Raw genomic sequence first — 24,425 nt, 5'->3', positions numbered from 1 at the left:
GTTCTTTGCTTCATTATAATTCTCTAACATCTTCTGCTTGCATAATTCAGCATTAGTAATCTCCACAACAAATTAAACTGACAACAGAAAAGTGCTGGTGGTTTACCTGACGGAGTTTCTCTAATAGACAAGGGATCCCTGACAGTCGTTTAATAGATCTTTGGTAATCGCGATATCGAAGGACAAGTTGCACCAGCTCCAGGTCCCCTGTACTTATTGCCTCTTGGAGACCTGTGGGATGTATGGAGAGATTAACATCAGGCTGCTTTCAGGTGAAAGCAAGTGATTTATTTCCAATGTACTTTGAGAAGATTTTCATTCAGATTTTGATAACTGTTTTCATGACAAATATTTTTACCACGGTAGCTCAGTGGTTAGTACTACTGCCTCATAGGGCCAGGAACCTCGGTTCGATTCCACCCTCAGGCGACTGTCTGTGTGGAGTTTGCAAGTTCTCACCGCGTCTGCGTGGGTTTCCTCTGGATGCTCCGGTTTCCTCCCACAGTCCAAAGATTTGCAGTTTAGGTGGATTAACCATGGGAAATGCATGGTTACTGGGATAGGGTAGCGGGTGAGTCTGAGTGGGATGCTCTTTGGACAGTTGGTGTGGACCTCATGGGCAAAATGACCTGCTTGCACACCGTAGGGATTCTACATTCTAAAATGTACGAGCTTATTTTCAGGAAGCTGAGTCTGATGAAAGTGAGTCACAGTCTCCAGCACGTTGTTTTGTTATTTGTTTATTCTTTCACAGAATGAGGCATGGCCAGCATTGATTACCCACCCCTAACTTCTCAGCCATTTCAGAAGAATATTGTTACTGTCATCCACATTGATTTAGGTCTGGATTCACATCCAGGCCAGAACAGGTAAGGATGTAAATTTCTTTCCTTTACAGACACTAGTGAAACTGACAGGTTTTTACAACAATTGACAATGGCTTTGTGGTTACTGTTCTTGAGGCAAATACCAGAGACCAAGCGGAGACTCGGAGACCGCTTTGTAGAGCTCATACAGCACCTGCGCTCTGTTCGCGACAAATGACAACACCTTCCGGTTGCGAACCATTTTAACACCCCCTCCTACTCCCTGGGTGACATGTCCATCCTGGGCCTCCTCCAGGGTCACAATGACGCCACTCGGAAACTGGAGGAGCAGCACCTCATATTCGGCCTCGGGAGCTTACAGCCCAGCGGCCTAAACATGGAATTTACCAGTTTTAAAATCTCCCCACCCTCGGCCTCATTCCATGTCCAACCCTTCCTCTCATCCCCACCTCCTTGACCTGACACAATCTGTCCATCTTCTCACTCACCTATCCGCCCCTCCCACCTCACTGACCAATCCCCACCACTCCCTTCCTGCACTCATCTATCACCATCCCACCTACCTGCCTCAGCCCCACCCTTCCTCTCTCTATTTATTTCCCAGCTCTCTTCCTCCTCCCCGTTTCTGAAGAAGGGTCCTGACCCGAAACATAAAGTTTCCTGCTCCTCTGATGCTGCCTGGTCTGCTGTGTTCCTCCAGATCCACACTGTGTTATCTCTAACTCCAGCATCTGAAGTTCTTGCTATCTCTACCAGAGATATTAATTGAATTTAAACTTCATCAGCTGCTGAGGTGGGTTTTGAACTCATGACTCCAGAGTATTTGCCTGGACATCTGGATTACTAGATCAATGACATTGCTGCTATTACATTGCCATCATTACTAACTCTACAACCAGAGCAACAACAGTTTTTTTTAGAAAAGCCTTTCCAAATCAGCAACTAAGGAATATTCCAAAGTGTACACCGGTAAAAAAAATCAGTAATAATTGGAGATGAATGTACTGATATTACTGGAGCTCCATTTTGAAGTATACAAGTCAAGTCAGTCTAGTATGTGTCCTTCACAACAAGAACAGAAATTGCTGGAGAAACTCAGCAGGTCTGGCAACATCCATAGAGAGAAAACCAAGTTAATGTTTTGGGTCCAGTGACCCTTCTTCAGAACCGTTAACTCTGCTTTCTCTCCACAGATGCTGCCTGACCTGCTGAATTTCTCCAGCAATTTCTGTTTTTGTTTCAGATCTTCAGCATCCGCGGTTCTTTAGTTTGTTTTTGGGTCTTTCATGAGCTTTACTGTTCTTTTTTCCTTCTGGGATGAATATAACTAGAATTAGCTTTCCCAGTCTTTAAGAGCCGGGTTTAAGTTTTCAGCAATACATGACCCCAGGACTTCCAGTCGAAAATTTCTGATGCAATGAACAATGTACTATTCTGTTACAGTGGAGCTACGTCCCTTTATGCTGTATTGGAGGCAGTTCAGAGAAGGCTTACTAGATTAATGCCAGAAGTGAAAAGCTTGTCTCAGAGGAGAGATTGAGCAGTTTAGGTCTATAGTCACTGGAGTTGAGAAGGATGAGAGGAGTTCTAATTTAGGTATATAAATGCTAAAGGGGATTGACCAGGTAGATGTAGAGTGGATGGCTATAAGAACAGCTCAAAGGCTATGAATCCTGCAGTGATGTACTTACCTCCTGACACCTCAAAGCCTGTCCACCATTTACAAGGCACAAGTCACGAGTATGATGGAACAGTCTCCATTTCCCTGGATGATTGAGCTCCAATAACACTCAAGAAGCTTAACACTATCCAGGAGAAAGCAGCCTGCTTTAAGTGTCACCAGATCCACAAACATTCTCTCCTCCATCACAGATGCTCAGTAGCAGCAATGTGTAAATCTATGGGATACACTGCAGTTATTTACCAAGACTCCTTAGATATCACTTTTTAAATCTACAAACACTATTGTCCAAAAAGGCCAAGGGCAGCAGATACATGGGAACACCACCACTTGCAAGTTCCAAGTCACTTGCCGTCCTGACTTGGAAATATGCTATCATTCGTTCAGCACTGCTGAGTCAAAATCCTGGAACTCCTTTTCTAACAGCATTGTGGGTCTACAGCACATGGACTTCAGTGGATCAAGAAGACAGCTCACCACCACCTTCTCGAGAACAACTTTGGACAGGGAATAAATGCCAGCCCAGCCAATAATCCACATCCCGTGAAGGGATAAAAAAAAATCAGACATACAAAATGAATTACTGCCATTTATCTCTGTGGCTTTATCACATTTAATTAAATCTTGTGTTAGTAACTGCATGGGAGTACTACTTGTGGATATATGTTGAGTACTGGCATTTTTTTATTCCTTCATAAGTTTTGTTCCAAGTCATTTCCTTTCAGTAGATGTTGGTTGGAAAGGAATGATATCATGATCCCAGTGCAATCAGTAGTAGGGCTACAACACAATAGCCCTGATTTGCTATCCTCTACTTCTGACATTGAGTGGCCATGTACTGTTAGCTCAGGATTACAATTAATTTTCATACTTACAGCTACAACTTCAAAGTTCTAACAGGTAGATGTCTTTCACAGTGCTACAGAAAAGCAACTCTTGCAGCCCTGTCGAACAATTATTGCATACTCTGAACAGAAGGCATTACCAGAATATTTTGCCACATAGCTGGACAATATACTGTAAATATTCTTTGGATCGAAGAGGCCTGATTGGGATTTTGGCTGTTCTCTTACTGTAAATGAACAGTGCAAGAAGTAACAGGAACCCTGAAAGTTTCAAGCAATGTAGTGTGAGAAAAATAGCAGTAAGCAATGCCTTGCCTGCCAGTCTTCTTTTATTTAACTGCAAAAGTCTGAAGTTAAAGATCTCAAAGTTATTACATTTCGCAATATAAAATTAAGTTTGATTTTAATTGATGTTTGAACATATTAAAAAGTATAAAAATATTCCTACATGTACGTTATGATCCTCCAGTACTCCTGATGTGGTCTAAATACGATTAGGTCATATTGTACAGCCAATATCTAATTCATATGCTAACTTCACCTTGGACATAGTCAGGCAACAGAGAAATTCTGCTGTAATATTAGTTCAGCCTAAAAATGGCATTGTTGTTATAATTTAGTAAAGCCTATTTCATTTTAAAGAATGAGCTATTTGTCAATATAAATCTCTAGCATTTCAAAATTAAGAGACACATAAGAGAGGACAGAGTACTGTAACATATCACAAGCCATTTAAATTGTTTAAGTCCAATGCCCAGATGAGGTAAACAGGTTATCATTTGACTTGGAGTTTATCTCTATGACACTAGAGACTTAAGGGGTAGAAAACAGGAGTAATCTTCTTCTTAGTTGAAAAATTAAAGACTTCTAATATGTGCTCCCTTATAAATGGATTAGATATATACTGTTGTGTATACTGTTTGTTTCCTTTTCTGTGAAAAGTAATTTGGTTGTTTAGAGCATGGTGCTAATAATGCCAAGATCATAGGTTCAATCCCCATACTGAGCAAGTCTGCAGGCCTCCATCCATGAATGTAATGTTCTGTACCTTCATTTGGAAGCATGTGTTTGTGATAATACTGTGTGTCCTTCTCATCTTTTTTTCACACAGAGGGTGGTGTGAGAGTGGAATGAGCTGCCAGAGGAAGGAATGGAGGCTGGTACAACATTTAAAAGGCGTCTGGATGGGTACATGAATAGGAATGGTTTAGAGCGATGTGGGCCAAATGCTGACAAATGGGACTAGATTAATTTAGGATATCTGGACAAGTTGGACTGAAGGGTCTGTTTCCATGCTGTATAACTCGATGACTCTATGATTCTGTGACTCTAACACAACCTGATTTTTGTTTGAAGCTGTTTAGGTGTCAGATTTTGTTTGATTTACAATCTTTCTCCCTGTCTGTTTCCCCTTAAAATGACACTGTTAGAATTTCCAATGCTTTAGCAGCTACGTGGAAACATATATTCCATCATTAAACAGCTCCTCTCAACAAGAAGGTGGCTATTGTTTGGCCACAGTCTATCCAAGAGCTTTACACAAGCTATTTGCCTTAATTGCATCTATTATACATGCAATTACCTTTTGACTGTGTTGTATAAAGCATTGAATGTTTAGTGGGTTCATTTGTTCCCTCCTTCTGGAAGGCAAAGCTTCCCTGTGCATGAAACCCTAGCGCAAGACCAGCCCACCATTTAGTGCCAAATGGGGTCTATTGGCTGGAGAATTGTGAACAGTTCTGGGTTCAACTCTATGGGAGGGAGATGCACAGATTGGAGAGGGTGCCGAAAAGGTTCACAAAAAATGGTTCCAAGGATGAGAAACTTCACTTATGGAGATAGATTGGTGAAGTTGGGACCAATTCCCCTCGAGGGGAGAAAGCTAAGAGGAGATTTGATAGAGCTTTTCAAAATCGTGAGAGGGCTGGACAGAACAGATCGGGCGAAAAACTGTTTGCACTCATAAAAGGATTGAGAAAAAGAGGGCACAGATTTTAAGTCATTTGCAAAATTAGCAAATGCGATGTGGGAAAATACTTTTTTCATACAGTAAATGATTAGTGTCACTGCTTGGATGTGTGGAGGAGGCAGGTTCAATCAAGGCATTTGAAAGGGCATTAGATGATTATTTGAATCGAAACAATTTACAGGTTTACAAGGAAAAGGTGAGAGAATTGTACTAAATCATGATACGCATCTGGACAGCCAGTACAGACAGAATGGCTTCCTTCTGCACCTAACATTTCTGTGATTCTGTGACAATGGCACACAGGGTAGATGTAAGAAATCACACTGCCGTTGAAAGCAGCTTTATTCTGAGACTGCTATTATGGGGTGTTGATGGAGCAGTGATGGAGACTCTCCTAGCATTAGCTATCTTTACCAAGGGGCAGAATTTTTATTATATGTTGAAGAAAATCATTTACAGATCCACTAATATCAAAAGAAAATTGCACGGGCACTTCAGGGAAGTAGACTTGCACGGCTACAGTGATAAGAATGGGACAATATGTTTCAGTGGATTATTCCACAGAGAGTTAGTCTTTGTTCAATGGGTCAAATGGCCTTCCTCTGTACCATCTTGACTTTGTGACTCCATAAGGAATGCATTTAGAAAATAATCTTAAATACTGCATTCCAACTCCATGGGGTAGTTTTAGCCGTTGTCCAACTTTGTAAGAGAGGAGATAAGGAGTAGGCTGTCTCTACCGAACGTTTTATGAATAAGTGTGAGTTGAATCAAGTTTTTTGAAGAGATTCTTGCAGTAAACCCCAGTCAGATTTTTCAACAAATCTTATCAAACATGCCTCATTAGCTACCCCACACCTGCCACCTCACAGCATCTCTCACATCCAATTCTAGTCCCATCTTACCATGTTCCATTCCTGAAATAACTCACTACTTAATGGATATTGACCAAAAGACCAGCAAATTCCTTTTGCTTGGGCCAGTTCTGAAAGGCCATTGTGTACCTGGACAAATGTTGGCAACCTGGCAATACCAGTCATCAACAGCATAATGGCACAGCAGTTACATTGCTTGTGGCACATAGTCAGAATGGCTGACACTCCCTCAATCCCATTCTTTCTCCTCTAGTCATTGTTTAACAACATGCCATAGGGGTTACTCGCCCTTAGCTACTTCCCATTTAACCACCCTCTCTAAATCAGCACTATGCTCTCCCCATTGCCCACTGGACACCTGTACCTTGTCATAGTCCAAGGGGAACATCACAGACAGGCAAGCAATCGGACAATTCCAAAAATGAGCTTTTATTGACAACCAAAGGAAACACAAAGGAAACAAATACAGGCTGCAGTTTAAACCTAGAATGCAAACTAAATTAAAACTAAATGCAAACATTGCCAGTCCAGGATGGTTTTCTGTGAACCTAGCTTGCCTTAGCTGGAACTCAGTGTCTCTCAGGTCCTGTCTGCTTTGTAACACCCAATGCAATGACCTCTGACATTCCCATGGAGAGCTTCCTCCAGCTCAATGTCCTCATCCTCCTCCTTGGATAACTTCTCCCATTCCCCTGGCTCCTCAGTATCTATCTCATTGCCTGCTCCAATGGTGCAGTGCACACTCTGGACTGTACTGAAGGCTGTAGCCAGTACAAGCTGTGGAACCACATCTTCAGTAGCCCCATTGTCTGCTCCATCATCATCACCCCCACCTCTGTGTCCCCTTTTACCTCAGGGCACTACCCTGACAGCCCATTTCCACCCATTTCTCCCCTCCATCTCAACGTGGAGTGCAGTACATTGCAGTACATCCAACAGTCATCCTTGCCCCTGAGCCCTCACTAAATACACCATCCTCTACACTTCTTCATTGCAAATAACTCCCTCCCCACCTCTCGTAGCTTCCTATGCCCCGTGATGCTGTTTCCTCCAAACAACTTGATCTCCCCCTGCCAACCTGTCACCGACCTTGTTCCCACCTCCACGATGCCTCTGCTTTGCACCCTCCCATCCCAGCCTTGACTGCCCCACACAAATTGGCAATCACACAAATTGGCAATGATCTGCCCCTACAGGCCACCCCTGCACCCTCCCAATCGATGGATGGACACCCAGGACTATATTTGTCGCAGAACTTTGACCAGCTTCAATGAGCAGCCCTTGACGTGACTGACCAGAGCCTGACCGCTGCGTTTGCAGCTCTGAGACTGATAATATGGGAAACCCCTGCCGGCTGTGCTGACCATGCAGAGCTGACCATTGTCCATTCCCCGCACTGCATGGTTGGACAAACTCCCTGACCATCAGCATACCAGGCTGATGGCTGATCGTGTTTCCGTGCAACGCTAAAGCAGTAACAGACATGGCCTGGCCAGGCATGGCTGTTTCGAACATGCAGACAGGCAATAGAAAGAGCAAGCAAAGAGCCCCAAGGTGCAGCCTTACCTAATCCATGGCCTGGGAGCCTATCTCTTCATGCAAAGTGTCCCTGCTGCGGCCTTTCAACACTAGATATTGATGCACCCTGCAATGTAATTCTATACTTCTTGAGAGGCCTGCACATGTATCAGGGAGCTGCTGTGATGGTTATAAAGCATTGGCAAATGTCAAATGCCAACGTTCATAGACGAGGGCTGCCCATCAATCGAGGCCTGAGATACTGTTTGGTGCTGAGCAATGCGAAGCTCCTCACAGCCAGCAGTGAGCTGAAGTCACTCCCAACCATTTTCTGTGTTTTATATAATCGGCTCGATAAGAGATTTTTCTCATGCTAAAATCCAATTTGAGAAATAAATTAAACATAAAATAATAAAATATTACCTCTCTGAACTTTTGAGAACTCTGAGGAAAGAAGATCTATTTTCACATTTAATATCGGTCATGCTTCATTAATTACATTTTAAAATCCATTGAACAGCCTGAATTCAAAATGATTAATATATTAAAATTTGAACACACACAGAATCCTCAATGGGTCCAGGAATGTGTTCCCAGGTTTCCAGGATAAAGCTTCCAGATTCAAAGACCAGTCTGTATTAAATTACCTTATTTTGGTGGGCCACTGGATGAGTTACTAATTCTCAATCTCTGTGCTTTTGGGTTGGACAACAGCTAGACGTTAGGTATTGAAGGGATCATGTTAAGCAGTGATGGCTCCTGTGTTCAAATAGCCTCCCAATGCTCATGGTGGAGGCCAACACATGATAATGGTCACATGGGTGTGATAGCAAAGGGCTAAAAGATGAAAAGATCACTCAATAAGACTTCAGTGCTTTCACGAGGAGACAGAACAGAGAGGCAAAGAGTGAAAATTTTGAACAAGGAGCTTGTAGCATTTATTGGTACAAGATAACTTTGGTGGGAAGCTAAAATGGAGGATAGATTTCCCAGTGTGTTCTCAAGAGGGGTTTGTGTTAGGGAAATAGTTGCTTCAATCTTGCCCAAAATATCTGCGGCCAGTCAATGGGAAGTTGAATCATATCTTACATTTCTTTCAGGAAGGAGGAACTTTGTCATTCAGTTAACAATGAATTGTGATTAAGTATTGATTTGGAGGGGATGCGTGAAAAAGAGCTTTCAATTTGTTGAAGCATTTGGCATAATTTCGTGTAGCTGGCTCGGGAGTATAGCAGATAAACCAAACCTGGCTAATATTAGAAGATATTTTCTAATCATCTTGTTCAGGGACACTATTACATACTTCTGGAGCAAGTGGGACTTGAACCTAGACTCCCTGGCTCTGAGGTAGAGACATTACTACTGCACTATAAGAACCCTATGAACGATGCTTTTATGGTACACACTAATGATAAGCCAACTTGTTATAGTTTCAGTACTGACAACACCTCTTAAACCAGATTGTGAAATAAATGAAGCACTTCAATCGCAATCTCTGTTTATTGGGACGGTTTAACAACAAATTCCCCACAACGTATTGACAATCCGTTGCTTTATGTTTTACCTGCCAAGCGATAGCAGAAGATAATAAAAGACAGAAACAAAATGAGCCTTAGCTGAACTGCAGAACAGCGAGAATAACAGGTTACCACACAATTTGCTGGACTTGTTAGCTCAGTTCCTCTTGATTAAAGAGGTTGAGGGGTGACCTTATTGAGGTTTTATAAAATCATGAGGGACATTGATAGGGTGAATGACAAGGGTCTTTTCCCGAGGGTGGGGGATTCAAAACTGGGGGTCATATTTTTAAGGTGAGAGGAAAAAGATTCAGAAAGGACAATAGGGGCTATTTTTTAACACTGAGAGTGGTTCGTGTGAGGAATGAACTGCCAGATAAAGCTACAACATTTAAAAGACATTTGGATAAGTTATGAATAGGAAAGTTTTGGAAGCGCAGCAGGTGGGACTAGTTTAGTTTGGGAACATGGTCAGTGTGGACTGGTTGGACCGAAGGATCTGTGCCATGACAATGATTCTACAACTGAGTGACAGGTTCCAGAATTATGGCAGAATTTTCAGGGCCAGTCATTTTGTCGGGGGGGTGCATGGGAGGGAGTTTTCCCATCAGCCTCTCAATGGCAACAGGCACTCAAGCCTCTCCTTGCCTGAGTAAAAGTGCAGCCAAAGGCGATCCTGCAGATGGATTTTACCTCTGCAGCAGTGATAGATTGGTAGCTTTTTCTACTTTTTATTTGACATTGTTTTTAAATGGTGGTGGGAGGACAGCTCCATATTGAAACGTCCTCTCACTCACTCACCTTCCATTGCAGTCTGCTGCTCCTCTTGAGATGAAATGATTCAGTCCTCCTGTTTGAGAGCTCACCTCCCACCAAACCCATTTCCATGACAACTAGGGAGCCATCTCAGTCCAAGTTCGAAAGCATTAGAAGGCACTTGTGGTGCACTGGTACCATCCCTATCTCTGAGCCAGTAGGCCTGGGTTCAAGCCCTACCTATTCCAGAATAACATCTCCTAAATGGTTGATTAGAAATTATACTTTTTTAAATGTTACAAAGCATGAAAGGGGGTGGGTTTGGCTTCTTGACTTGGCTCCTGTTTCCCTTCCTCAAAATGAAAATTTAGGTCACAGTTGGAATAGTCTGCACAGTTCTGGTAGTCACACTACCAGAAGGATGTGGTGGGAGGGTATAGAAATGGTTTAGCAGGATGCAGCCTGGCTTGGAGGGTATTAGCTTCAAAGGGAGATTGGACAAAATTTGTTTGTTTTCACTTGAATGTCGATGGATGAGGGTGACCTGATAGAAGTTTACAAAATTACGAGACGCATGGATAGAATTGATAGTCAGAGTTCCTTTCCTAGGGTAGGAACGTCAATTACAAGGGATATAGGCTTTGGGTAAAACGGGTAAGATTAAAGGAGATCTGAGAGGCAAGTTTTTTACACAGAGGATGGAAAGTGCCTGGAATTTGCTGCCAGAGGTGCTGGTGGAGGTGGATTCAATTGTAACATTTAAGAGGCAGCTTAACAGATACATGAATAGGCAGCGAATAGAGGGATACATGTAGAGGCAAAAGGTTTTTAGTGTAGAAAAGCACCATGTATCAGTGCAGTCTTGGTAGGCTGAAGGGCCTGTTCCTGTGCTGTACTGTTCATTATTCTTTGTTCTCTTAGTTCATTGTTATTTTTTCTCTTTATTCGTTGCTCTTTGCAAACTCAGTTTTATGTTTTAGCAGAGACCAGTATCAGGAAAATGCCTTGTTGGATGGAAGTGTGCAAGTTGAAGATAGGGCTGTAAATCTGAGATGCAGTTCAGAGAAGGGTTACAAGACCAATACCTGGAATGAGAGAATTGTCTTATGAGGAAATGTTGGACAGGCTAGGCTGGCATCTGCTGGAGTTTAGAAATGTGATTGAAACGTATAAAATCCTGAGGGGGTTTGATAGCACAGACACGGAGAGGGCATTTCCTCTTATGGGACAATCTAGAACCAGTGGTCACTGTTAAAAACTATATAAAACAGAGATTAGGAAATAATTTCTTTTCTGTCAGAGAGTTATGAATCTTTGGAACTCTCTCCCTGGTCAAGACGATTCAAAAATAAAATCTCAGATAATCTGCAAATCCAAGGATAAGCTATTCAGCAGGAAACAATACTGGCATTGCGATAGGCACAACATCTTCCATCTTCATGGACAACTCACAGACTGATCTGTATCTCTGTTTTTAATCTTTTATCTTTATGGACTCACCTCTTATTTCTAATCTGTTTGTATGTGGGATGTGTTTCTAATTCTTCTCGCATTTGGAAATCAATAAACTCACTCTTTGGTAACTCAAGAAAGTCTGGTTAAATTGACTCCATTTAAAACATAAATTCACATGGGTCTGGGAGAAAGGAATCCGCAAGGGAAGGGATCCATTTTTAAGTTGACCTGGTTGTGATCAACCAAGGGGACAGGTGAATATGAAGGGGAACCAGTTTATCCTGACTCATCTGGGAGCTTAACAGTGTAGAGTATCCCATGGGCCTAGGTGTAACATCGAATGTAAGTAAGTCCATATGTAAAACTGGGCAATGTCCATCTGGCTTGACTTTCACCACCTTCATCGCTCAAAAATAATGGAGAAGTTGATGAATGGTTGCAATCAGTCTCTATCAGTGAGTTTCAGAAGGTACAGCCATAATCTGAGGCAAACCCCTCTAGTGGAGAGCTTTAGAAACAAAGACCAGGAGCAGCCTGCTCCTCCCAAACTAGTTTCACTTACCAAACGCCTGTCTCAAATGATTTATGTACTCCACCGCTCTGTCTCTCCAACTCTGCTCCCTGAGTATAGCTCCCCTGATAGTTAGCTATCATAAATACAGCATTGTATTCTAATTACCAGGTTTTAGCCAGCCAGAGCTTTTTTCTAATGGGCACAAGCAGCTAAACTGAACACTTCCTCCATTCAGATGAATTGATAATCTCATTCAGAAAGCTCTGAAAATGGGTTTAATGTCACAATCTTGGGATATATGGACATAAAGGGAGAAATTCTAGCTATGTGTGTCAGAGATTCCTGATTTCAATGTTAGTCTTCACAATAAGACTAATATTCAGCTGAATATATCACAAAAATACAGTTTTGCTTGTAGCTGTGTTTGCAAAAGACTAAACAATGCTTATTATTCAACTGTCTTTGTGCCCTTGATAAGATTAGTTTGGTGTTTTAAATTGCTAAATAGCTGCATTTAATGTGCAGTGATATTTGTTTTCCTGTCAGTTAAATAAATGAATGGTTTATCCACTCTGGCTAGACATTTGAATATTAGGCAAAGCTTTCTGCATGGAAGTAGATGATTTTATGATATTTTGCCTCTCAGTACAAATCTGTCCTGCTGATTGTTTCAGTAAAAATAGTTAACAATGTGGACATATTGTGACTACTGAAAGGTTAATATTTCTTCCTTGAATATCAGTCCCATCAAATTTGACTAGAAACTAACTGGAAAATAACTGGATAAGGATAGGAACTCGTTGAGATTCTTCATTTTGAAATTTGGGGACAAGGACTCTATAATATGAGGCTTACAGTTCACTTAAAATATGTGTCATTGGGTCATTGAATTTATTCAAAGCTTAGTTAGATAGATTTTTAGTAGACAATGGAGTCAAGGCTTATAAGGGACAGACAGAAAACTGGAATTGAGACCACACCAGGTCATCTATGATCATGAATGACAAAGTAAGTTCAAAGGACCAAATAGCCTACTCCTACTCCTAAATCCTGAGTCCATACATTATAATTCAAGCTCAACTGACATAGGCCAAAATGGAGCAGGACATCAAATATGGGCAGAATTTCACAATCCAGACAGTATTATTTTTCAAAAACCTTTCTTGAGAAAGCTAATAAATCTCATTCCACATCTTTGCTACCTTTAAGATCTGTACCTTATAATATTGTTGGTATTTTATCATGTTTTAACTTCGTAAAGAATTCTGAATGATTATTTTGGTTGTTTTAACTTGCACAAACGCTGACTGAATACTCTTTTGAATTTTAACAGGGTGGAATAGTTGCTTGAGACTATAATCAATCCAAAAGAGATATAACCACAAAGTAAGAGTGAATCATATAATTCTGAAGGTGCAGATAATGGAAAGAGTACAGGGTCCAATTAAGGGGAACAACTCCAATCACAGAGACTACTGTGAGATGCTGAAGAAGTGAAAAAGTTCAACAAGATACTCAAAGCAATAATTCAACAGTATTTTCAAAGAGGATTTAACTCTATTAATTGTGTGTAACTTATTACTGTACCTGTCCATCCATTACGATTTTCCTTACTAACATCAGCGCCATGTTTTAGTAATACTCTTGTACACTCCAGGTATCCAAGCGTAACAGCAAGGTGCAATGAAGTCCGACCTCTTGGGTCAAGTTGTTCAATGTCAACCTGCCAATCAAAGGACACGTTCAGCAATTGTTACTTCATCTTCTTGCTTCTTTGATTGATAAATTAGCACAACAAAGCAAAATTGGTCACGTCAATAACAAGCTCACTTTCTGTGGGATGCTCAGTTTTGACATTTCTATTACAATCTGAGCCAAAACTAATTTTAAGCTGTGATTGTGCTGCACTGTGCAAGAATCTGGGCTGACATACAGTCAATGGGAATCCGTCCGTTTTATTACTCCCATTAATTCCTCCATTTGCCTCAAGACACTGGACTTGAGTTTGTCCACCACCTCACCCAGTGTCTACCATGTGTGAAACTAGACAATTGCTTTTCAATGACAGGTAGCATCACACTTCATGCTGACCTGCAGTGCCCATAAGCTCAGTTGCCAAAAGTTCAGCTGGGAAATTGCGACTAAAGCATAATTGAAGCTACGGTAGTCGTGATTCTCGGGTAATGAAAGAAGTTGAAATTGGCAGGTGGGCAGTCAGTCTGGGAGGTCAGCATTACCAGAGGGTAGTGTGGTGGAGTCAATCAGGGAGGGAGGTAGTGACTCTGATTTCTGTGGTGAATAAGTGGGAAGTTGCTGACAGCAATCAGCTGAGGGGACATTGGTAGTGATCAGATGGGGAGGTAGTAGTGGTGATGGGAGATGGTGCTGTGAACAAGGGGGGGCAGTAGTAGCAGCGATTGAGTGGGGAGGTGTTGCAATGATCAGATGAGGAGTTGGTAGTGGCTGTGATTAGTAGGGAGGGAATGCTGTTGAAGATTCCTGGGATAGCAGTCAATGACAGAAATCACCATTCTCTGAATGTATGCTGAGAGGAGGCTGCCTGCTCCCTTTGGCTCTACATTCAGATGAGTAGTTTTATTTAGAAAGAATGCCCATGGTTTTTCTTGATTTTTTTATGGGATGTGTGCATTGCCAGCAAGGGCAGCATTTGTTACCCCTCCCTAACTGCCCTTGAACTGAGTCACTTAATATTTGGTCATTTAGAGAGAAGTTAACATCGAAACATTGAAAATAAGAGCAAAAGTAAAGCATTTGGCCCTTTGAGCTTGATCTGCTATTCAATTGATTGATTTATTATCACAGCTACCGAAATACAGTGAAAATTTTTGTTTACAAGCTATACAGGCAAATCTCAGCAAGTTAAGGATGTGCAGATCAAAAAGACTTAGAGGCATACAGGTTACATTGCAGGTTGCATTATTTGAGGCTAGAGTCCATCCAACAGTCTGCTAACGGCCAGAAAGAAGCTGTTCCTGAACCTGCTTGTGCGTGTGTTCAGGCTTCTGTATCTTCTGCCTGACAGAAGATGTTGTAGGAGGTCATTACCGGGGTGTGATGGGTAGGATCATGGCTGACCCTTCACCTGGAGGCCAGATTCTGCTTTTCCTTGATACGTTTAAAATCTACAAATTGATCTCTCTCTTTTTTTTGATTATATTCAGTGCCTTGGCCTCACAATGTTCTGTGTGAAGACATTTTTCCTCATCTCAGTCATAAGGCTTGGACTGTGTCCCCTGGCTCTTGACTCCCCAACCAGGGAAAATATCCTCCCTGTATCTAGTCTGTCCAGTCCTGTTAGAATTTTATACATTTCAATCAGAACCCCTCTCATCTTTCTAAACTCTGCTCAGACACATTGCTGTGGGTCTGATGTCACTGGGCCAGATAAGGTCAGGGTAGCAGATTTTCTTCCAGTGAACCAGATGGATTCTCACAATAATCAGTGATATATCTTGTCATCACTTTCAATTCCAGGTTTATTAAATCTAAATTCTACCAGCTGCTGTGGTGAGATTTGAACCTGAGACCCCAGAACTTAGACTGGGCCTAATGCAGTGACATTGCAATTCTGCCATCATCTCCCACTTGGCCTGTAGACCCGATTTAAGCGAGTACTGTCAGTGGCAATGCTGCCTGCCTCAGGGTAATCCTGAGACAGTGGGCTCAAACAAAGTTTAGGCTCCTTATTTGCATGGGATCTTGATGCTGATCTTTTGATCTTTACCAATAAGCTGAATGATATATTCTTGGCTCATAATGAGCTTACACTCCTACGCTCCATATTAGAGGCTTCGAACGTGTCTGGTGTCCAGAAACAAGTGCTTTCCAAGCCTTGTCCTCTTAGTTTACACTGTTCCTGGCATCACCCCTCCTATCTCCTGTGACAGCAGCAATCGCAGAGTTAACACCTGTTATTGAAAAAGCAATGGGTCTGGATGTGTAGTCTATATGTTTGAATCATAGAATCCCTACAGTGTGGAAACAGGCCCTCTGGCCCAACAAGTCCACACTGACCCTTGGATCATCCCACCCAGAACCATCCCCCTATAACCCACCTAAGCTGAACATCCCTGGGCACTATGGGCAATTTAGCATAGCCAATCCACCTAACCGGCACATCTGTGCGAGGAAACCGGAGCAAACCCACGCAGACACAGGGAGAACGTACAAACTCCACACGTACAGTCGCCCGAGGGTGGAATCGAACCTGGGTTCCTGGCGCTGTGAGGCAGCAGTGCTAACCACTGTGCCACCGTGCTGCCCAACTGGGTACATTTCAAATCAACTACATTGACTCAGAAAGCCATAGTAAAGCTTTGAAATTAATCTGTGACAAGCTATAGTTTAATAATTCTGAACACAATAGATTGGGAACTAGTTAACTTATGCTTCATGATGGCAGTTTTTAGTCATGCATTATTGCTTAGTTAAAATGTTAAATAACTAACAGGTCTTTGGCTTTTAGAAAACGAATGTTCTCTTGAAAAAAATTGGCCTGTCGCATACTGGTGCGAGAAGCCTTCCAACATTTACTAGCTGCACTGATGAAGATTTTACCACAGGTATCATCGAGTACAGCTGAACTGTTGTAATGGATCCAAATGCTTAGTAACAGAACTGTAATAAGCTTTCCCATGGAGCCAGGCCCTTGCAGATATTGCAGAAGCTCCATAGGTAAGACAGAGAAGAGCAAAATTTGGTTTTATTTTGAAGTGCAATTGATCTTGCACTGAGCAATAATGCATTTGACATTTGTTCCATTTGTACTGAATGGATGGTCTTGTCTTGGCCATTCATCAATTCATTGCAGGTTGCCACAACAAAAAAGAACTTGGCAACTCTCCTTGTTCATTTTCTAAACATTCTCCTCATTGTCATCTATAATTTTTAAGCCACCGTTTCTTTAACTTTCTGTACACGAGGAAGAAATCTAGAGGCAGAATGTGCCATTTTGATCATAATGTGACAAGTAACACAAGGTGATTTACAACATTGCCTGAGAATGCTTTTGTCAAATCTTGCTATTTTAAGGTTCCAGTGTTTGTAAACATTTTTAACTTCCAAATTTGTTTTAGCCATAATTGAAGCAACATCTTCAATATCAAAAACAAATTATTTCCTGCAAAGCCTCCGGGCTTTTCAGTGTGACCCATCACAGACTGCATCTGCACAGTATTTTTTTTTGCACACTGGGGATATTATATTGTGTAAGTAAGACTGTGAAAAAGAAATCAGTCTGTCACTATTGCACTTCCACCTAATGTCTGGATTGGTCAGTGGGTGTTATTTTTGACATAAACTTCTGAAATTTTTCAGAATGTCTTGCCTTAGATGGAACACCACGACTTGCTGTGGAGAATTCCTGTTGTTCCTGGTGGTTATAGGGTAGGGAGATTCAGCAGTTGCATTCCTACAAATGTAATGAGAAATGGCAAGTGGTAATTTTAGGAAGAATCAGCATCAAGGCTATCCTTCTTGAATCTGGCTGAGAAGCTCAACTTCACAACAGGACAGAGATAGTAGGAACTGCAGATGCTGGAGAATCTGAGATAACAAGGTGTAGAGCTGGATGAACACAGCAGGCCAAGCAGCGTCAGAGGAGCAGGAAAGCTGACGTTTCGGGCCTAGACCCTTCTTCAGAAAATTCTGAAGAAGGTTCTAGGCCTGAAATGTCAGCTTTCCTGCTCCTATGATGCTGCTTGGCCTGCTGTGTTCACAACAAGACACTCATCTTTGTTCTTTCCTGCAATTGGTGCATGATCTAAGCAAAGGAAATGATATTTCTGGTAGAATGATAAAAAGAAATGACGGAAAATAAAGACTTGTGTTTTTATTACTCTTCATGATCACTGTATTTATGTGAGTGGTCTACAGGCAATGAAATACTTTAGAAGTATAGCCACTGTAGTAATGTAGGTAATGCAGCAGTCAATTTGTGCACAGCAGGCTCCCACAAACAGCAATGTAACACTCAACATATAGACTGTGCTTGTGATAGTGACCATGGCATGACTATTGACCAGCGCACCAGGGATAAATTCTCCTGCTGCTCTTCAATTAATACTCTACCTGAGAGGACAGACAGAGCTTCAAAATTAATCCAAACAAGCAAAATTGAATCCTTTCCTCACCCGTTGATGAGATGGATAGATTTTTTTTTTCTTTTATTCATTCATGTGGTGTGGGCATTACTGCCTGGACCAGCATCTACTGCTCATCCCTAACAGCCAGGCTTGCTAGGGGCCATTTCACCAATCAATTCAGAGTCAACCACATTACTGTTAGTCTGGAGTCATGGGCAGGCCAGACCAGGTAAGGACAACAGGACATTTTCACAATAATGTCACCAATAGGTCAGCATTATCATTAATTTGAATTTCAGCCATCTGCCATGGTGAGATTTGACCCCATGTCACCAGAGCATCAGCCTGATGTCTCTGGATCATTAGTCCAGAGACCATTTACCACTAGGCCACTGCCTCTTCTCAGAAATGAATTGTGGCTCGGACTGTGCCCATAATTCCTTGGGATGCACATCGAAGTACAATGGCCAGTGTCAGTGTGAGCTTGCAGATAGGGCACATGCTGTTGTAGCCAACATGGATCTTATGCTCAAAGGCAAGACAACAATGTCGAAGATCAATTTTACAGCATCGCAAAAGAACAACAAACGTTGAAAACAGCTCCTGGTTCAATAAATGATCACAAAGCGAGCATTTTCATAAGAACAGATGTTCCCAGGGAACATTGTGTTTCCTGGAGGCAATCCATGAGCTAATGGGATGATACATTTTGCAACAACCATGAAGGTATTCAAGTGCCTTGATCTGGACTCAAAGAGAAATTCTTAAAAGACTGACAGCATGTCTAAAAATGGAATTAGTGCAGCTAACGTGTTAGATTCTAAAATGAATAATTTTATCTGCTGGGTCTGACATTTACCACATGCCTTTAAGTGTTGATATCTTCTCAGCAGCTCCAAAGAAGGTGATTTGTGCAAATGTTGACAGGTTTGGTGGATAATATTAGCACTGATGGGGCATTATGCAGCTATGGGAAGCGAAGGCAGCTGCTGGAGATAAATTGCTGTGGCCATTTTAACTGTGTAATTTTCACCACTTGGGCAGCTTAAAATCCTCTGAACAACGAAGCAGACTTTCTTGTATCTGGATAACTGAAACTCTGGAACAGTTACCATACGACAAAGTAGCTGTTTGATTGGCATCACATTCACTCCTCTCACCACTGATGCTCAGTAGCAGCAGTGTGTACTATTTACAAGATGGACTGCAGAAGGCTCCTTTGACAGCACATTCCAAGCTCATGACCACTACCATCTAGAGAGACAAGGGCAACAGATAAAATATGACCACATCCAAGTTCCCCTCCAAGCCACTCACCATCCTAATTTAGAAATGTATCGCCATTTCTTCAGTGTTGTTAGGTCATATGACGGGAACCCCCTCTCTAATAGCATTGTGGGTCTACCTACATCAAATGGACTGTAGTGGTTCAAGAAGTCAGCTCACCACCACCTTCTCAAGGTCAACTAGGGCAAGAAATGATCATCCAGCCAGCAATGACCACATCCCATGAATGAATAATAGAGAGAAAAAAAAGATTCACATGATTCTAATTGTACCTTGTATGCTGATCATTGACATTTACAGTGGTATTTTCACTCTAATGTATGGTCTGAAGCAATCATGCGCATATTTTAAGCCCAGGGAGCTACCCTAGACAAATACTCCTAGAATAATAATTTAAAAAGCAGGTAATCATCCAGTGACAGTGATTTACAAAAGTATAATTCAATTGAATGATCATTGACAATATCATACATGCCTATGGTAAAACATACAGACACTGACTGCTGTCTTAAGCTGGAGGATGATAGAATTATACATTTTAGCATATCATACAGTTACTAAAATAGGAAACTAAAATACTTAATGCAACAGAGTTTTATAATTTCAATTCTGAAATAGTGGGAGATACAATGCACATTTTGCACAGTGCACCATTTTGGGATTGTTACTCAGCAATGACTCAATTTTTGCAATTCATTACTAAACTGCATGGTTTAAAAATATGCCTTTATTAAACAGGAAGATGTGGCTCAGTAGTAGCACTTTAGCCTCTGAATCAGAAAATTGAAGATTCAAAAACCAGTCCAGAGACTTGAACAAGTTATCCAGGCTGACACACCAGTACAGCCATGGGGAATGCTACATTTTAGAGGTGTCATCTCTGGGATGATGCATTAAATACATATGCCCTCTCATTTGGGCATTAAAGACGTCATGACTATATTTCAAAGAAAGATATCCTGATAAATATTTGTCCCTTATCACTTAAAGTAGCAGATTACTCATCATGAGCACATTATTGGTTGTACAAAGCTTGTTGTGTGCAAACCGATTGCCACATTTCTTACTTTATAACAGTCACTTAACTCCAATTCACAGCAAACTGAATTCAGACATCCTCTAGTTATGAAAGGCACTATATATGTACAAGTAAACAAATTTTTCCTCTCCTTGCAAACAAAAGTCGAGAATAGACGTATATATTTCCAGCAGTTTTGCTTTTATGATTTTCAAAATAGGTTTGATGGTTGCGCTGTTGCTGTCGAGTGAGTGTTGTTTTTAAACTCCTCTGAATTAGAGCTTCTCAGCAAACTAAAATATATGTAATGTGTCATCCTCAATCAACAGCAAGTCTTAAGGTAAAACTGATTTTAAAATGACGGGGGCATTCTTAAAAAAAATTAGGCCAGGAAACATTTGTGAAGGAAACAATATGTAAGGTAAAAGTAGCAATGGGTTGGAGTTTCTTCTTGGGAGTATGCACTGCAAGTCAAACCATTTCATGGCTTGCAAACAGTATTTCTGGATGGGAATGTTGTCTTTTCCTGTAGGATTTGGGCTTGCAATGCTGTTGGTGAGCTGTAAACTAGTACAGGAGGGGTGTGAGTTAAATTGGTAAGAAGACATATCTCAGTTCTTTGTGACAGCAGGTCAGCTCCTAATATTGTTAAAGCTCCTTCAAACCTCACCCCTCACTATCCCAACCCACATCCCCTGCCATCCCAAGTCCCCTCCATGATCCCATTTGTCCTACATAGCAACTCACCCAGTGTCCATCATGAACAAGCAACAGATTTCATGCAATATGAATGGAAAATATGTTACACTTTTTTGAAGAAAATAAACCTCTCACTATCTAATAGAAGGTTCCATTAAATATATTATCATTGATATTGAGAAAAATGCATTCTGAAAGGTGATATTTGCAATTCTTCTAGCTCCCACCAAAACAAAACCAACTACATCAAAGGCACAATCCATTTTGGCACCTTCTTTAGTGTGTCTTTTAATCTCTGCTGAATTGAATACCTACGTGCTGAAACCAATCATTTGAAATACTGCTAAGTGTTTATAATAGCCTCAGCTTTATGAGATGGAAAAAGTAGAAAGTATTCCTTTAAATTTCAAAGTAGGGTCACTGTCAGATTTTCTTCAAGTGTCAAAGGTAGTTTTTTTTGCTTGCCACCATTGTTAACCATTTAAATCACAGAACAAAAGGTAATAACACCAGCTGAAGGACAGTTTACATTTTCCATTTCATTATGATATTCTCTCCATTAGAAATTTACTACAGTGAAGGGTGTCTTTAAAGGATAGATCGCCAAGACAAATCACTGAATTAAAAGCATATCTACATTAGAAAACAGCACCCAATAATAATCCTGAAAGTGTGAAAAAATTTACACATGTTCCTAAATCCTCAGTAGATTTATCATTTTTGTCACAAGTTCTTAACTTGGCATCCTTCTAATGGGCTTCTAAAACCATGTTCTACAAGGTGATAACGGTACACAGGAGGAAATCTGATTTTCATCTTCCTTTGAAATCGGAACATGACTTCATTGGGGATGAGTTTTTGTCCTATACCTATGGCATTCCCAGCCCACAAATAGGCCAGAAGAAAATGGAGCGGGGTTGGAAAAGCAGAGAAAGACAGGATTCCCACAAAAAATTGTGTCCATATGCACACTAAAATGTGCCTCTATACCCACGCAATAATTCAGCCCTATATATTCAGATATCACTGGGAGGGTTAGCACACTAAAACTGGCAGATGAAGTTGCTTTCAGCAATATTTTGAACAAATTCATTGCTGTTGATTTTTTGTTCAGTTTAACAGTCAGTTTTATTACCAGATTTAGTGTCACTAGTCTCTCCTAAAAATGAATCTTGTGTTTTTTTTTAATTGCTTCCACCAGCCTAATATCAAATACAGATCTGAGTTCTGAGGAAGGGTCACCAGAGCTGAAACATTAACTCTGATTTTTTTCTTTACAGATGCTGCCAGACCTGCTGAGCTTTTCCAGCAACTTTTGTTTTTGTTCCTGATTTACAACTCCGCAGTTCTTTCAACTTTTATCAAATACAGATCCCTTGCTATTATACCATAACTCATTGAAATGTACTATGTAAATATTCTCTCTTTGAAATATGAGTTGAATGTACAGGTATATATTCTAACAGATGAAGACTTGAGGTTACACTGAAAGTCAACTTGTTAAATGTAGAAGGGTAAATGAACAATATTCGATGTAAGCTTTTTTTTGTTGTTAGGTTTACTATCCTGTCTAAGATATTAAAGAGATAAAGATAGTTCAGCTGAATTAGCAATAGTTGCTGTCTTGACGCTACATCAGAGGATCATGGGTTTACGCCCTATTCCAGGTACTTGAGTGAGTCATCTCAAATATCACCTCAGTGCAATGTTGAGTGAGCATCACACTATTCTCAAACAAGCCAAGAGAAAGTCAAGGTGAAGACTCACTTAGTGCAAGAACCACAGCACAGTGTAGCAGAAGCTAACCATCCACCTGAGGGCAGTAATGTTCCCGAGAAGGTGAAATAAATAAAGGGGAAACCCCATTCTCACCATAAAGGGAGGGGATACCCCAGAGCAGACACCACCAGGGGACATACCAGTGAGGTAGAAACAGAGTCAACCACTGGGAGATCAAAAGAACTGGACAAAGTTTCAAATCTCAATCAGTCTAATTGGATTGTTGTAAAGTTCAGTGAGACGGAGTTGCAGGAATGTAAGTCCAAACATGCTGCAGTAGGTGAACAACAGATTACCACCCACTGATCTCCTATAAATCCAGTTTGTGGTAGTGCCTGGGTCAGGTACATGGCCTATAGAACTGGGCAGTGAAGGGCTAAGACTCAGCAGGAAGGTACTGCCCAGGGAACAAATCTGTCTGCTATAGCCAACCAGATGAGGGTGACGAGAGTGAAAGCAGAATGTTTGTTGTTGTCCTAATAATTGTACTCTTATTTAAGACCAACATTGTAATGGAATGCCCGCCATTGACAAAACAGATAAATACTATTTGCATACCGTTCTTGCGATAATAATGCTATGATAGTGGCAAAATATAGACCATCAATTTTCAACTTCCATCATCTGATCTCAACACATGAGACCTTCATGAAATGGTTTTAAAACAGAAGAAAACACTAATTTGATATGGTTGAAAAAGTTAGCTGACCAGAGATTGAGCCTTATGAAATTATCAATAAAAAAGAACTGTCTAAGCCTAACTTATATTTATCAAAAGGCATTGAAACTCAAATCTCCTGTTTTTATATTTTTAGGGGTTAGTTTTTCATATTGGGATGAAAGACATACTTGCAATTTATCTAGCTTTGAAAAAAATATGATGCCAGACATAGTTAGTCACAAATGAACCATATTTCAAGCTTGGCCAGTATAGCAGAGAAAGAGAAATGTACTTTTAAAGCAGAACTGAAAGATTCTGTCTCTCTTCCTGTTTTCTCTCAGTGTCTTAAAAGACAATGCAGTGATAAAGCAAATTGGAGAAATATCCGTTCACCAAAAACTCAAAGATAATTTACACATTTTGCACTGCTGAGGCTACAAGACATCACTTAAACATTTGTGGTTGTTCAGGTTAAAACTTTATACCTCAAGGACCCTAAGAATTTTTACAGCACTTATTCTTTTTGTCTTCCTTGTATTTGGATACTCTCCATTTTGTAAACTTTATATCTGTATTTGTATGTGTTTGATGTCACATTTTATTATCCTATTCAGGTTAATGAAGTAATAAAAAACCTTTTCCTTTCATTCAAGAAAATCTTACAATTGGTTCCTTAATTTTGAACTCACATTTTAATTGAAGCAAGATATAACAATGGCCTAAAAATAAATGAAATGATCACCTAAGGGAGTTAAAAGAATGGAAGCAATACCCTCATGCCATTATCACTAGATTATTAATTCTGTGACCCTGGTAATGTTCTCAGAGCCTAAATTTGAATCCCACCATGGCAGATGGTGGAATTTGAATTTAAATTTAGAAAAATTTAAGAACCTAATGACAAGTATGAAACTATTGTC

The 24,425-nt window shown here is 40.8% G+C and overlaps 1 protein-coding gene across 1 annotated transcript in view; it reads right to left on the bottom strand.

Annotated features, from left to right (window-relative positions):
• The window catches only part of ankrd13b (ankyrin repeat domain 13B), a 331,091-nt gene that overhangs the window by 65,996 nt on the left and 240,670 nt on the right, over nucleotides 1–24,425 (bottom strand). The window contains exons 2-3 of the mRNA XM_048612357.1: nucleotides 13,545–13,680; nucleotides 107–231 (exon numbers count right to left, since the gene is read on the bottom strand). Coding sequence (XP_048468314.1) covers nucleotides 107–231; nucleotides 13,545–13,680 — 261 coding nt within the window. The remainder of the gene's footprint in view (nucleotides 1–106; nucleotides 232–13,544; nucleotides 13,681–24,425) is intronic.

This window comes from Rhincodon typus, chromosome 26 (assembly GCF_021869965.1).
Source record: "Rhincodon typus isolate 14 chromosome 26, sRhiTyp1.1, whole genome shotgun sequence".
Classification (NCBI taxonomy): Eukaryota; Metazoa; Chordata; class Chondrichthyes; order Orectolobiformes; family Rhincodontidae; genus Rhincodon; species Rhincodon typus.
Note: the sequence above shows the minus strand (reverse complement) of the source record. Positions and strands in the feature narration are given on the sequence as shown.